Here is a 15,645-nt window from a genome sequence, read left to right as displayed (position 1 = left end):
GTAAGAGTACCTAGTAAGATGGCTAAAAAACCAAATTTGGTACATACTTGCAATAATTTAGTTAGCACATTTATTCATTTCTGTTTATACTTTTATTCCAAATGCTAGTTGTCTATGAAAGGTATTCTGCCTTAATTGGTAATTAGTAACAAACTGCATTTCTGTGGTTATGGCGTATTTTCCATTCTTGCATTTCACCAAAGGACCCAAACTCAACACTAAGTACTTCTGTAAGCAGATAGTGTAGTATGTGTGGTAGAATACAAAGATAAATACAGTATAGCCTGAGTGTTAGGAGGGGCTTGACACTTAGTAGAAGGAAATAGGTGTAGTAGTATAATAAAATGTTGTATGTGCTGTGATATAAATAGATATAAAATAGCCCGGGGTGTTTGAGAAACTCCTAACACTTCTATATAACTTGAGCACAGGGCTTGTGCTGGTGGGGGAAGGGTTGTGGTGCGGTGTGAGAGAAACAGCCAGGAGAGGTAGGAGAGCAGAGAGGTGTCTATAAAGAAAAGAGAGGGGAAGCATATGACTGTGAGAGGCAGACAGTGAGCAGATCATGTATAACAGGCACGTAGAGGGTTGAGTGGAAGGACGAGACCTGTTGTGCAAGGACTGCTGAGGGGCTGATCTACAGAGGTGACCTTATGAGAGAATAAGGTCATTGAATGTAGAAAATGGAGGAGGAGGCTAGGAAGATTGCTAATGTTCTGACTTGGAGAATAGTGGAGTCATCAATCAAAACAAAAATACTACATGAGAAGAGCAGGTTTCATGGGAAAGAAGCTCAGTTGTGTATATGTTGACCTTGAGGTTCCTACAGACAGTGGTATACTGGTAAAGGTTTACTAACTGGCTCTCTGGGAAAAATGATGCTTATATGTACATACATGTTTATTATAAATTTTATTGACATAAAGGATATACAGCATGTAATTGACAGATAATAACCTATACAATACTGTTTATCGTAAATTCCATGAAACCAGTTGATTCTCATAGAACGCTTTTGTTGTTTGTCAGACTCTATGACCAACTTACGGTTGCAGTTAACAAAAGAGCGTAGTTGTGACAAAAGTCTTTCTTTTAAGTTAAACAGTGAAAACTAAAGTGACAACTAAGATATGTCAGCTTTACACTTAATAAAGTCAGTGACTTCTATGCTGTATCAGGTAATAGTTTTGGAACACTGGAATCGTATCTTCCTTGACTTTTTTTTTTTTTTTTGAACTATTCACTCCATAATGGCTATAGATAGACACATCACATTAAGCTTAATTTGCATTATCAACATTTTCTCTATACTTTAAGTCTAGACAATCAACAAAACAATAAACCAAACCCTTATTTGTATTATTTGCCAGTTTCTAGGGTGTGAATATTCCCACCATGGCCAATTCAAGTGACCAATGTGACATCACTGAACACAGAGTGGGGGAAAGATAAGCAGTAGCATGCCATATATACTATTTCCACCATGTAGATGTAATAAATATAAATGATCTCAAGGACATAAATAATAGTAAAATGTAGTAAAACATTAAGTGATTAATTTGAGTATTTCCTTTGATTTTAATATATACTAATTATAAGATTATATAATTTAATTTTAAATAAAGGCTATGTTTAATAACCATCTCACAAAATTTCTGAAAAGTTGACAGTTGGCTCTCAGAAGCCAGTAGTAGCAGACTTTAGCACACAGCTGTCTGTGGGTTATCTGGGTGAAGATGTCCAATGAATTACAGGTCCTTTACATGGGTCTAAACTACAGTTACTAATTCAGGTCCGGACACAGTGGCTCACACCTGTAATCCCAGCACTTTGGGAGGCCAAGGCAGGCAGATCACTTGACGCCAAGAGTTCGAGACCAGCCTGGCCAACATGGTTAAATCCCGTCTCTACTAAAAATACAAAAATTAGCCAGGCATGGTGGCACACGCCTGTAATCCCAGCTACTTAGGAGGCTGAGGCAGGAGAATCACTTGAACCTGAAAGGTGGAGACTGCAAAGAGGCAAGATCATTGCATTCCAGCCTGGGTGACAGAGCAAGACTCTGTCTCAAAAAAAAAAAAAAAAAAAAAAAGAAAACAACTAGAGTTACTAATTCAGGAATCATTCCCATGCTATTTGAAGCCTTGAGAATAAATAATATTGTCTAGGGAGAGGAAGTTAAAAAAAATGAGTAGATTGAGAAAAGACCCAAAGGCAGAGCCCTGGACTAATACCACTCTCTGGACAAGCTGGGGAACAAGAGCCAGTGAAGATGACTGAGCAAGCCGCAGAAGGAAGGGAAGAGAGCATTTCAGGGAGTTGGGCAGTATCAAGCCGTAGAGAAGCCAGGAAGGTAAGAGTTCAAGAGTGTCTATTGATTTAGCAGCAGTTCATTGGTTACATTAGTGGAATCTCAGTGGAGGTGGTGATGTTAAAGCTAAAACTCTTGTTTTATAAAATGAGTGGGAAGTAAGAAACAGGCTGCAATTTTAATTTCTTTGTAGGACCTCAGTGTAAAGTGTGGTGGCAAGGAAGGATGGAAGGTGAAGAGAATAATTAGAGTCAGGACTTTATTATGTTTGTAATGTGGAGGGAAGGAGCCACTAGTTATTGGGGTAACCAGTGAAGCAAGGTCTAGGAGAGAAGGGGATTTCCTCTTGGATGGAAAGACCTAATCTTGAGCAAAAGGAACACCTTCTGAAATAGAAGGCAGCAGCAAAGGAAAATTTTAGATATAGATATGTTTTTAGGTATGGGCATGAGAACTGACTTTACTATAGTTTGCTTTTAAATAATATGAACATTTGCTCGTAGCGAGGCCAGACGTATTCATACTTGCTTTAATATAGCATTGCAATAAAGAACTCATGCATAAGTAACTTGGTAGTTAGCAACTTTCAGTTTGCTTGTTCCCCCATTTTGTCAGACTAAAAGAATAAAGGTAGAGAATTAATCCTCATAAACACTTGTGTCTCAAAGTAAAAGCTCTGAAATGGGCATGAGGAAACGTGCATGTGCGAGGTGAAGATCAGTAACTGATGTTAATGCCAACACATCTCTCAGTGTGCTTGTGAAGTTCATAATAGGTGCTCATGGCTGTGAAGTGCCTGTGGAAGACAGGGAGGATCCTTATTCCTGTAAACTACTCAACATCACAAATCCAGGTAAGTCATCTTTTCCCTTGACTGCCATACACAAGCTTGATGTTGAGTAAAAGTTGCTAAGCTTAATAGTATGGAGTCTGATTTTATTTTTTAATATTTTATTTTATTATGTGTTTTAGAGACAGGGTCTTGCTCTGTCGCCTAGGCTGGCGTGCAGTGGCACAGTCATGGCTCATTATAACCTCAAACTCCTGGGCTCAAGCAATCCTCCTGCCTCACCACCCTGCTAGGACTACAGGCACGTGCCACGACAACTGGCTAATTTTTTAATTTTTTGTAGAGTTGAGTTCTCGCTGTCTTGCCTGGGCTGATCTTGAATTCCTGCCCTCAAGGGGTCCACCAGCCTCAGCATCCCAAAGCACTGGGATTGCAGGCATGAGCCACCATGCCCTGGAGTCTGTTTTTAATAGACTAAAATGTCTTTCATCCAAATTTATGTCTCATCTTTTTTTTTTTTTTTTTGGAGACGGAGTCTTGCTCTGTTGTCCAGGCTGGAGTGCAGTGGTGCCATCTCGGCTCACTGCAACCTCCACCTTCCGGGTTCAAGAAATTCTCCTGCCTCAGCCTCTCTCGAGTAGATGGGATTACAGGCGCCCACCACTGTGCCTGGCTAATTTTTGTATTTTTAGTAGAGAGGGGGTTTCACCATGTTGGTCAGGCTGGGCCTCGAACTCCTGATCTCGTGATCCACCTGCCTCAGCCTCCCAAAGTGCTGAGATTACAGGCATGAGCCACCATGCCCAACCTGTTTCATCATTTTTGACAGATTGACTTGGGGTATCTGTAGAGATTCTTTACAGAATCAGAACTTTAGGATCCAGGAGACTTTATTTTTCAGTGTGATTCATATGCATTTGGAAGTTCCTTATGCTTAGATAAACCCTGAATTACCAAATTTTGAACCTTTGGAAAACTGCTGATTTTACCAGCTAATTTATAATAATCTTGAAGAAACAAATATTTTGAATCAACTTTCTCTTAGAATTACTGTGTAATTTATTTCTGTAAAAGAAAAAATAGTTAAAAATTTAAAACACAGGTAACATTATTTATGCCTTAAAATTAAAAGTTTGTAAAAATTCTGGTGAGGATAAAGAAAGCTGCTCCAGCACTTTGGGACACCACAGTGGGAGGAGGAGCACAAAACCAGCCTGGGCAGCATAGTGAGATCCCATGTCTGAAAAAAAAAAACATTAGCCAAGTATTGTGGCTCATGCCTGTAGTTCCAGTTGCTTGGGAGGCTGAGGTAGGAGGACTGCTTGGGCCCAGCAGTTCGAGGCTGCAGTAAGCTATGATCTGCTCCCGCTACTGCACTCCAGCCTGGGTGACAGAGCAAGACCCTGTCTCAAAAACAAAGACAACGAAGAAAGCTGATCCTAACTAGGTTCTCTGTGTCACCAGGGAACCAATTTTAGGAAGTTGATAAGTTTTTAACTGTGTTTATTAGCACTTCCCATTATGTTCAGCTGTGTTTCTAAGGGAGGTTATACTTCCAAGTCTTAAATATGCTGAATAGGACTTCTGGTATTTTAAGGTTTGTTAAAACTGTATAATTAAATAACACCCCACTTTTATAAGCAGTCTCCATGGCTCTCAATCCAAGCTTTGCCAATTTCTAGCTGTGTGACCTCCTCTGCCTCAGTTTTGTCATCTGTAAACTTGGGATAAAAGAATCTCCCTCATGGGGATTGACATGAGGATGAAATAAGTTGATACATATGATGTATTTAGAATAATAGTTCCTAGAAAGTGGAAGGTACTGAACATTATTTTAAAGAGCCTGCCATTTTATAAAGCTGGGTTTCAAACAGCTTTTTAAATCGGACAATATATTCAGGTAACATTGTAAGCAAATTTTATGTGTGAATTGTGTGCTGGGGAGAAAGTCCTTTGGCTTTCACTGCAGTCTTGTCTTTTTTTTTTTTTTTTTTTGGAGACAGAGTTTCCCTCTTGTTGCCCAGACTGGAGTGCAATGGTGCGATCTCGGCTCACCGCAACCTCCGCCTCCCAGGTTCAAGTGATTCTCCTGCCTTAGTCTCCCGAGTAGCTAGGATTACAGGTGCCCACCACCACGCCTGGCTAATTTTTGTATTTTTAGTAGTGATGGGGTTTCACCACGTTGGCCAAGCTGGTCTCAAACTCCTGACCTCAGGTGATCCACCCACCTCAGCCTCCCAAAGTGCTGGGATTACAGGCGTGAGCCACCACGCCTGGCCTCACTGGAGTCTTAAAGGGATCATAAACCCCGTAGAATGTTATGTCACTGATGATGTGGTATCCTCCAACAAATTACAATTGAAAATCAAACCAAAACAAAAAGAAGCCCTTCACTTTTATATTAACCATATTTTTATTTTCTTAAGTGCTGTTATTTATTAAAAGTAAAGAAGTAGAACTTTGGTTAATAGAACATTTTCATATATGTAATACCTAGGTTATGAATTTTTAAATGTGTATATAACTAAGTTAATATTGAACCTAATCTTATCTTTTCGATGATCCAAAGGCAGTTATGGTTATTTCAGTACCTGAAGGTCATGGTAAGCATTAATCATCGTGATACTGTGGCTGTGGTAGAAGGTTTAATAGCACTGTAATGCATTGGGATTTCCTGTGTCCACTTGAAGCTCAAGGCACATTTCTTTTAGATAAGAAAATATCTAAAAATGCTATATTATAATTGACTTACTGCTTTTAATAAAGAGGTTTCTACTATAGATATCTATTATTTACCGAATATCTTAAAGAGAAAAAATTGTATTGTTGTCCATTATGTTGTAGTCTAGACTCTCCAGTTAATATTTGCCCAGCCCATGACAAAAAACTGTATTCTCCCTTTTTTCCCTCCTGTTCATGTCTGTAATTAGGTAGGAGTCATCACTTCCCTTTAATCCCATTTTATTGAATATCTACTGAGTGTAAAGAGCTTCTAGGAAGTCCGATGTGGGCAACCAAATGATCTCCTAGAGTATAGGAAGAAAATATAATTTCTTTTTTTTTGAGACAGTGTCTTGCTCTGTTGCCCAGGCTGCACTGCAGTGGCACAATCTCAGGTCACTGCAGCCTCTTCCTCCCAGGCTCAAGCAATTCTCGTGCCTCAGCCTCCCAAGTAGCTGGGATTACAGGTGTGTGCCACCACGCCCAGCTAATTTTTGTATCGTAGAGACAGAGTTTCACCATGTTGCCCAGGCTTAGAATTTCTATTTACCTGAAAATAAGAAAATATAGTCTTTATTAATACTGAGTATATAGACTCACCACAATATATGCATATAGTTTGTAAGTAAATAGGTGTGTGTACAAATATTTTTAACAGATAGGGTTGTGTAGTCAGCAAAAGTTGAAAACCACAACTCTAAAAGATACAAAGAACTTTGATATAATCTTTTAAAATAGGGTTTTATATTATTAAAGTAGCACTGATATTCCCTGCCTATGAACTGCTTTATTTAATGTATTCTGATTCATTTATGGTAATTAGAAAATTTATTTGAAGGCTGGGCACAGTGGCTCATGCCTGTAATCCCAGCACTTTGGGAGGCTGAGGCGGGAGGATTGTTTGAGGTCAGGAGTTCAAGACCAGCCTGGGTAACATGGTAAGACCCCCATCTCTACAAAAAATTATCAAGGCCTGGTGGTGTGTGCCTGCGATCCCAGCTACTCAGGAGGCTGAGGTAGAAGGATCCCTTGAGCAAAGGAGGTCGAGACTGCAATAAGCCATGTTCATGCCACTGCACTGCAGCCTGGGTGACTGGGTGACTGTCTCAAAAAAAGAAAGAAAGAAAAGAAAAATTATTTGAAAAGAACTGTTTTGGCACTGATTAGACAGCCATGAGGGAAAGGGGACTGACTTTGGAATCACTAAATGAGACTTGATTCCTGGATCTGCCACTTTCTATGACCTTAGGTGAATTGCTTAATTTTGGGCCTCAGTTTCTTAATATGTAAACTGGAGATAATGCCACAACCACAAGGGTAGTAGTGAAGATGTAAATGTGATGGGAAATGGTACATAGAAGATGATTCAAAACTGTGTGTTTGGCCGGGCGTGGTGGCTCACGCTTGTAATCCCAGCACTTTGGGAGGCCGAGGCGGGCGGATCACGAGGTTAGGAGATCGAGACCACGGTGAAACCCCGTCTCTACTAAAAATACAAAAAATTAGCCGGGCGTGGTGGCGGGCGCCTGTAGTCCCAGCTACTCGGAGAGGCTGAGGCAGGAGAATGGCGTGAACCCGGGGGGTGGAGCTTGCAGTGAGCCGAGATTGCGCCACTGCACTCCAGCCTGGGCGATAGAGCGAGACTCGGTCTCAAAAAAAACAAAAAAAAAACAAAAAAACTGTGTGTTTGATATGCTTATCTTTTATCAGTGCTGTACAGCAAGAGTTTTTCAGTGTTATTTGAAGTGACTTCAGTTGCTTATTTATACCATGATAATTGCCTGACGTATCACAAATATTTTAAATTGCCTAACAAGAAGTAGGATTTTGGGAATTTGCAGAGTAAGACCAAATTTACTGATTATTTATGACTACAGTCAGTACTGTTTTTATTATTTCTGTTTATCCAACCCTTCCAAATAGATGCCTTCCAGTTGACTTAAATTTAATATCTCCTGTGGCATTTATACATATATATGCACACATGTATGCAAAAAGCTATTAAAGCAGTTCTGATAATTAACTTACTTAGATGTGGCTGAAAACTTTATTCTTAAATTTCAAAAATGTTTATATAGAAGCAGCCATTTTTCTCAAGCGTTTTTAAAAAATTCTTGCCATTTGTGAATTATATAGCAAATGATTACCTAGGTTTTGGCATTAAGCCCGCTTCACTATTTCTTACTGGTAAAACAAAAGATTATATTTGTTCGATTATATAAACTTGTTCTCATTACTTAGTTTTGAATCAGGAAATTGAAGCGTTCAGTCTGTCCGAAGACACTTCATCGGGGCTCCCTGAGGATCGAGTTGTCAGCGTGAGTTTCCGAGTTCTCTACCCCATCGTTATTACCAGTCTTGGAGTGTTCTACGATGCCAGTGATGTGGGTTTCCAGAGGAACATCACTGTCAAACTTTATCAGGCAGAACAAGAGGTATGCACTGCTCTGTACAGGTTTTTTCTCTTTTTTCTTTTTCAAAAACTTCAACTTTTCCTTATGACATACAGTAAGTAGATTGAAAGACTGTATAATTCTCTCTGGTTGAGAGACTTCACCTTTCTTCCCCTGTTGACTAAATACACTGTAGTGTGATATAAGACTGGTTTGGGGATAGATTATCTATGAATAAATGTGCTATATCTAGAAGAGAAGGAGTTGACTAGATTAGAAATCTCCAACCTAAAATTCCCTAAAGCCTAGGGAACTTCAAAAGTTGGTAATGGATATAAAAAAAGTTTAGGATTCTTAGGATAAGTGAGTATTATTGCCTCTTTCTTCCAACTGTAAAAGTCTGTAATATAAGGCTAATAACTGCTTCAAATCTTTTTTGTAATAAGGATATAGAGGGAATAAAAGTTATTCTTTTACAGAAAACCACTGAGGTTTCTCTATTTCTGATATGTGGGGAAATCTGATTTGTTCACAGAGTGCATCTGAAGGAGTAGCATGGAATTGTATTTGAAGGATCTGTTTTTTAGTTTTAAACATGAAGAAAACTTGAAGGAATTATTCAGTAAACAACCCTATAGCCACTAACTACATTCTACAACAGTTAACGTTTTTCTGTATTTGGTTTATTACATATATATATTCACTCCCAAGTAGCTGAGATTACAGGTGCATGCCACCACACCTGGCTAATTTTTGTATTTTTAGTAAAGATGGGATTTTGCCATGTTGGCTAGGCTAGTGTCGAACTCCTGACCTCAAGTGATCTGCCCTTCTTGGCCTCCCAAAGTGCTGCCTCAGCCTCCCAAGTAGCCTCCCAAAGTGCTGGGATTACAGGCATGAGACACCACACCAGGCCTAGTGTGCTTTTTCTTTGTCTGTTTTGTTCAGGGCGTGCTACATGTTTCTTCAATCTGTAAATGTATGTCTTTTACCAAATTTGGGGGATTTTCAGCTATTAATGTCTTCAGAACCTTTTCTGACTTTGCTCACTCTCCCTACTCCTCCTGGGATTCCAATTACATGTATGGTAGATCTTTTGGTATTGTCCTGCAGATCACAAGACTGTTGATTTTTTTTCAGTGTTTTTTCTCTTTTCTAATGTAGATAACTTCTGTTAATCTGTATTCAAGATTAGTGACTCTTGCCGGGCGCGGTGGCTCACGCTTGTAATCCCAGCACTTTGGGAGGCCGAGGCAGGCGGATCACGAGGTCAGGAGATCGAGACCACGGTGAAACCCCGTCTCTACTAAAAATACAAAAAAATTAGCCGGGCGTGGTGGCGGGCGCCTGTAGTCCCAGCTACTCGGAGAGGCTGAGGCAGGAGAATGGCGTGAACCCGGGAGGCGGAGCTTGCAGTGAGCTGAGATCGCGCCACTGCACTCCAGCCTGGGCGACAGACGAGACTCCGTCTCAAAAAAAAAAAAAAAAAAAAGATTAGTGACTCTTCTGTCATCTCAAATCTGAAGTTAAGCCTATCCAATGAATTTTTTATTTTAAATATTATACTTTTTAGTGCTTCAGTGTCCATTTAGTTCTTTTTTACTGTTTCTATTTCTCTAAAATTTCCTATGCGTTCATTGTTTAAATATTTTTCTCTACAGCTTTGACTGTAGTTATAACAGCAGCTTTAAAATCTGTGTGCGCTTATTGTAAGTCATCTCGGCGTCTGTCTTTGTTGATTATTATCTTTCCTCTAAAATATGGGTAACATTTTTCTGTTTTATGTCTAGTATTTTGGGGGTTTTTTTGGTTTGGGTTTTGGTTTTTTTATTGTTGTTTGACAGGGTCTCGCTCTTTTACCTGGGCTGGAGTGCAGTGGCACAATCGTGGTTCACTGTAGCCTTAAACTCCTGGGCTCAAGCTATCCACCCCCCTCAGCCTCCTGAGTAGCTGCGACTACATGCCTGTGCCACCATACCCAGCTACTTATAAAATTTTTTGTAGAGCAGGGTCTCGCCATGTTGCCCAGGCTGGTGTCAAACTCTTAGCCTCAAGTGATCCTCCTGCCTTGACTTCCCAAAGTGCTGGGATTACAGTTGTGAGCCACCAAACCTGGCCCTTATCTTTGCATTGTATCCTAGATATTGTAAATAATTCATTGTAGGAACTCTGGATCCTATTATATTCCTCAAACAGTACTAATTTTTTTTTTTGTTTTAGCAGGCAGTTAAATTGGCTGGACACAGACTGTAAACATTGTCTCACTTGCAATGAGAAACAGCTAAAATCTTTTTTTTTCCTTTTAATTACATTTATTTTAATGCTGGATTTACTCCCGTGCCATAAGTTTTTGTTTCTTCAGTTTCTTCTGGGATATCTTTTTCTTATGGGCAACCTCCTCTTCTGGTTTAGGAACAATCTGTTCCTTTTCCATAAGGATCATCTCAATGTGGCAGGGAGAGCTCATGTACGGGTTAATCCGACCATGAGCTCTGTAGGTCCCGCGGTGCATCTTAGGTGCTTTGTTCACTTGGATATGCTCAATGACCAGAGAATCTACGTCTAAACCCTTAAGTTCAGCGTTACTCTCCGCGTTTTTAAGCATGTGCAGCAAAAATTCACTCTTTTTGGGCCACCAACCTTGTGTCCAGCCCCACTGCTTGGCCTGCGCACACCTGCCAACTCCACCATTGTAATGTTGGAATGGTACGCACTGTTTCTGTAAAGTGACATCTTTCAGATACTTCGTGGCTTTTTGTATATGCATACCCTTGATGGCCTGAGCAGTTTCACAAGTGTTCTTAAAGTGAACACGAAGATTGGAACCTCTTGATTTGCATGATTTCGTGGAGTTCTCTGGGTCAAGTGAATAGCGAACCATTTTCACAGATTACCTCAGGCTGCTTAGGGAAAGAGAGCCAGAAACAGCTAAAATCTTTATTCAGTTTTTCTGGCCTTGGATGAGCTACTTGGGTTCTGCCTTGTATGTGTATTTCATGAGTCAGCCACAGATTTGGGCAGAGTTTATATGAAGAATTTACGGTTCTCTCTGTGATCCTTTCCTTTCTGGGAGGTTCCCCCTAACGCCTTTTATAAATTGATGTTTGCCCCAACTCTGTCCTCTTAATTTTCAAGCAGAAAGACTACAGATTTTCATTCAAATTTCTAGTTGCCCTAGAGTTGTATCTTCAGACAAAGAGTCAAGAAGGGGCGTAGGGAGGAGATGCGTATTTGGAGCCTTTTCCTTCTTCCAAGTTGTGATTCTTCTCCAGGTTCTGCCTGTTTGTTTGAATTCCAGTGCCTTCAAATCATTGTTTTTTTATGTTTCATCCAGAGTTCATAGTTATTATCTATAGGAGAATTGGTCTGATATTACTGGCAGCAGAACTCTGTTCAGTTTTTTTAAATGTGTTTGTATTATTAATGTTGATTATTAGCAATGACTACAATGTTAGAGACTCGCCAATAAATATACAAATAAATTTGAGATTAAATTCCTTTTTTGTAATTTGCCCTGTTCTTCCTCTAAATAATCTGTGTCGTTTGTTGATGTGTTTATAGACATAAATGTAAGACAGAGAGAAGAGTAGAATTTCTACTGATGATGCCATCTATAATGATTACAGTGAGAAGAGCTTTGTATACTCAACTATAGGGTCCATATATGATTGTAGTTAACAGTTTCATTGATACTGAAGATCAAATAGTTAATTGAAATAGCAGTACTCTGAGTATCACTGTTATCTAGAAATTAGAATTAATCTTGAATTTTTTTGACACACTCGTTTATCTTAGTATATATAGTTTTAAAAAAAAACTATTAGCCAGGCGCAGTGGCTGACACCTGTAATCCCAGCATTTTGGGAGGGCAAGGCAGATGGATTTCTTCAGCCCAGGAGTTAGAGGCCAGCCTAGACAATACAGTGAGACCCCATCTCTACAAAAAATTAAGAAAATAGGCAGGCGTGGTGGCATTTGCTTATAGTCCCAGCTACTTGGGAGGTTGAGGTGGGAGGATCACTTGAGCCCGGGAGGTTGAGGCTGCATTACAGTGAGCCATGATTGCATCACTCACTCCAGCCTAGGTGACAGAGTGAGACTGTCTCAAAAAACAAAACTATTTATAGTGTGCGAGTTATCAATCAAGTAGTTTGGTTCAGACATACAATATTTTGATCATGTCAATATAACCTTTAGTTGCCGTATTTTTAACCAGGGAGGAGTTAATCTTTGTCCTCAAGAAAGGACTAGTCTAAGATGGATGCTAATGGGTTCATGGGTAGTCACAATGCAAAAACTATTCTTATACTGCATTGCTAAGAGCTGGTGTTCATGAAAGAAATAGACATAATCCATTGAAATGTGCTTAATTTTGAACCCCTGCATGGTTTTAAGAGCTTAACAGAAGTTTCCCCTATGGTAAGTTGGTATATAAGAATAGGCATGAGAATGAGGAAATGTTGCCTAGAGGAAATGGGAGGGCCCAAGAAAACGATAGACATAATGAAAATCAGTCCTTTTTTTTTTTTTTTTTTTTGAGACAGTGTCTGGCTCTGTGGTCCAGGCTGGAGTGCAGTGGTGCAGTCTTGGCTCACTGCAGCCTCCACCTCCTGGGTTCAAGCGATTCTCCTGCTTCAGCCTCCCAAGTAGCTGGGACTACAAGTGCCTGCCACCACACCCAGCTAATTTTTGTATTTTTAGTAGAAATGTGGAGTTTCACATGTTGGCCAGGCTGGTCTGGAACTCCTGACCTCAAGTGATCTGCCTGCCTCAGCCTCCCAAAGTGCTGGGATTGCAAGCGTGAACCACTGCACCTGGCCCTAGTCCTCTTTTATATTCCCTTTTTTGTTTTGTTTATATTTTCTTCTGAAGATCCTTTTTGAAGGGAGTTTCCTGAGTGCTTTTGTTCCCAGTAAAAATCTGTGTCTTTCAGTTTAGTTTTAACCCTTTGGGGGAGTTTTGACACTATAATGTGTTGACTTAATTTAACAACACTGCTCACTTCCCTGAATATTTTTTCTTTCAAAGTGGGTTTTTTTTTTTTTTAAGGTTATGTGGATTATGTTTAGCATTTGAGAATTTCATGACAACTTTGATTACCTTAAATATCATTATTTAATAACCATGACTGCACTAGAAAACCCAGTGATGCCAAAACCACAGTAGAACCATGTTAGTGACCATGGTTAGGGCCATTGTGGATTTAGCTGACCAAGATATAAGGTTGGAAAACTTGTTGCATATGCAATGTATAACATGAAGTATTTTTTCTTGTCTTTTTCTCCCAATTTGTAGGAGGCCCTCTTCATTGCTCGCTTCAGTCCTCCAAGCTGTGGTGTGCAGGTGAACAAGCTGTGGTACAAGCCTGTGGAACAGTTCATCTTACCAGAGGTACAGGATGGCAGGAAAAGACTGTAATACCAATGCAGTCCTTCATAGGAGTGGGCATGTGCTTTCAGGGGCAGGCACTTGATATTTTCTTGTACCAGGGCAGCACTCCAGAGTGATAGATGAAGGCACCAACTGTGGATGGGCTAAAACATAGCACTCTGTATTCAAACCTCCTGGGGACTTCATGAGGCCTCAGAGGTTCCAAAACCACTTTTTGAAAAACATTGCACGTTGCCGTAGTTTATTTAGTGGAGTAGAGAACTGCACAACTGTTTTAATGACAAAGGATGGCGTTGGGTGTGGATTGATGGAAAGACCAGACAGAGATACCATTTGGGTAAAAATTAAATAATTTGCTTATCTAAAGAATGAAAAGAAAAAAAAGTCAGTGCAGACAGGATAATGACAGAGATGGGCCACATTTCCAAGTTAAATAAAATTTCTCCAAAGGGTGAACAGTTGTGGATGATAGCCTGAAAAGGTACCTGTCACCTTCTGGGTCCCTCTAGGTCCAGTCGTAACTAGATAGGCACTAAAGAATGCCTTGCCTGCCAGGTGCCCTCATTAGTCCTGGAGTTAAGCCACACAATATGGTCACAGAGTGACAGAATCAGGATCAGACATGAATAAATTATTCATTCATCAGTTTCAGCCTTTCTAGGCTGTTTTAGTCTAGGCTGAGTACATTCCTGAACACAGTGCTCTGGAACCACAATTGGGGTCAGTTTCCTAGACATCTCTGGGATTCACTTTAGATCACCTATAGAGTTCATCCCGCAGCATCTCAGCTGGGTTAAGGTGTGGAGGCTAGACAACTGACCGGCCCTGGTGACTAACCAAGAAACTTTTTCCTACCCAGTCTGTGGGGTGCCATTCACAATTTGTTCAACAATAGGAACCACACATTTTTATAACATACTGTGGGTCTTTGGAATTGAGTACAAGTAGTTGAAACTGTATGTTAATTCTGTCAGTGTCAAAGGGATATCCTTTTCATTTGTATCTGAACTTCCACTTTAAAAACTTCTGAATACACTGCTCTCAGCATACTGCTTATGGGCTAGCCTGCTCCGCAAGAGCAGTCAAAAAATAAATTTAAAAAAAAAAACAAAACAACTTTTAAATAAAAGCCAAACTAAAACAGAGGGGTGGAGAAAAAGGAAAATGCAGATATGCTAAAGGAAAACGAGACTACTAGAATCTCATATTTGGAGATAATCACATTTAACATTTTTGCTTCTATGTGTATATAGTTGCTAGGATTATGCCATTCATTCTACTTCATAATTTACTTACTTTAACGTATCATGAACGTCTTTTGATATGATATGCTCTATTATTTGTAATGGCTATATAGAATTACATTGTATGAAAGTATTGTCATTTAACTCTGTATTTGGGTATTGATAGAGTTTCAATTTTTCGGTGTTATGGAAAAGACTGTAGTAAATATCACTGCACTTCTGTTTTATGTGTATAACTGGTTATTTTCTTAGGATGAATTGTTGGGTCAAAGGGCATACACATTTTTAAGTCACGTGATTCCTTCCTGGAGGGGAGTTTAGCAATTTGTATCAGTGTGAACAATCATTAGCAATATATGAGAGTGCCTGTTTTCCTACATCCTTTTATTACTTTCACATATGAACTTTTTTCCTTTTTAAGTGCAGTATGTGCCATCAAAGTTATCTTTTACTTTAGGAATGGTGGTTCAGGTCGGGCTCAGTGGCTCACACCTGTAATCCCAGCATTTTGGGAGGCCAAGGCGGGTGGATCACAAGGTCAGGAGTTCAAGACCAGCCTGGCCAAGACGGCAAAACCCCGTCTCTACTAAAAATACAAAAATTAGCTGGGTGCGGTGGCAGGCTCCTGTAATCCCAGTTACTTGGGAGGCTGAGGCAGGAGAATCGCTTGAACCTGGAGGACAGGTTGCAGTGAGCCAAGATCGCACCACTGCACTCCAGCCTGGGCCACAGAGTGAGAGAGACTCCATCTCAAAAAAAAGAATAGTGGTTCAGATACATAGTGTTGCATCTCAG

At 40.0% G+C, this 15,645-nt stretch overlaps 2 protein-coding genes across 3 annotated transcripts in view; one reads left to right on the top strand and one right to left on the bottom strand.

Annotated features, from left to right (window-relative positions):
* The window catches only part of B3GALNT2 (beta-1,3-N-acetylgalactosaminyltransferase 2), a 59,245-nt gene that overhangs the window by 12,100 nt on the left and 31,500 nt on the right, over positions 1–15,645 (top strand). For both annotated transcript variants that reach the window (XM_032136445.2, XM_032136446.2), the window contains 3 exons: positions 3,064–3,164; positions 8,064–8,257; positions 13,511–13,606. In XM_032136445.2, the coding sequence (XP_031992336.1) occupies positions 3,064–3,164; positions 8,064–8,257; positions 13,511–13,606 (391 nt within the window). The remainder of the gene's footprint in view (positions 1–3,063; positions 3,165–8,063; positions 8,258–13,510; positions 13,607–15,645) is intronic.
* LOC116457322 (large ribosomal subunit protein uL22-like) lies at positions 10,545–11,096 on the bottom strand. The gene has a single exon (XM_032753811.2). It carries the CDS (start codon positions 11,094–11,096, stop codon positions 10,545–10,547), a length of 552 nt encoding a protein of 183 aa, XP_032609702.1.

This window comes from Hylobates moloch, unplaced genomic scaffold (genome assembly GCF_009828535.3).
Source record: "Hylobates moloch isolate HMO894 unplaced genomic scaffold, HMol_V3 SCAFFOLD_18, whole genome shotgun sequence".
NCBI classification, from domain to species: domain Eukaryota; kingdom Metazoa; phylum Chordata; class Mammalia; order Primates; family Hylobatidae; genus Hylobates; species Hylobates moloch.
The sequence above is the reverse complement of the archived record's forward strand: the minus strand, read 5'-3'. Positions and strand labels throughout refer to the sequence as shown.

Coding starts and splice junctions, on each gene's coding strand:
- LOC116457322 (XM_032753811.2), bottom strand. CDS start 11,096: ATGGTTCGCTATTCACTTGACCCAGAGAACTCCACGAAATCATGCAAA.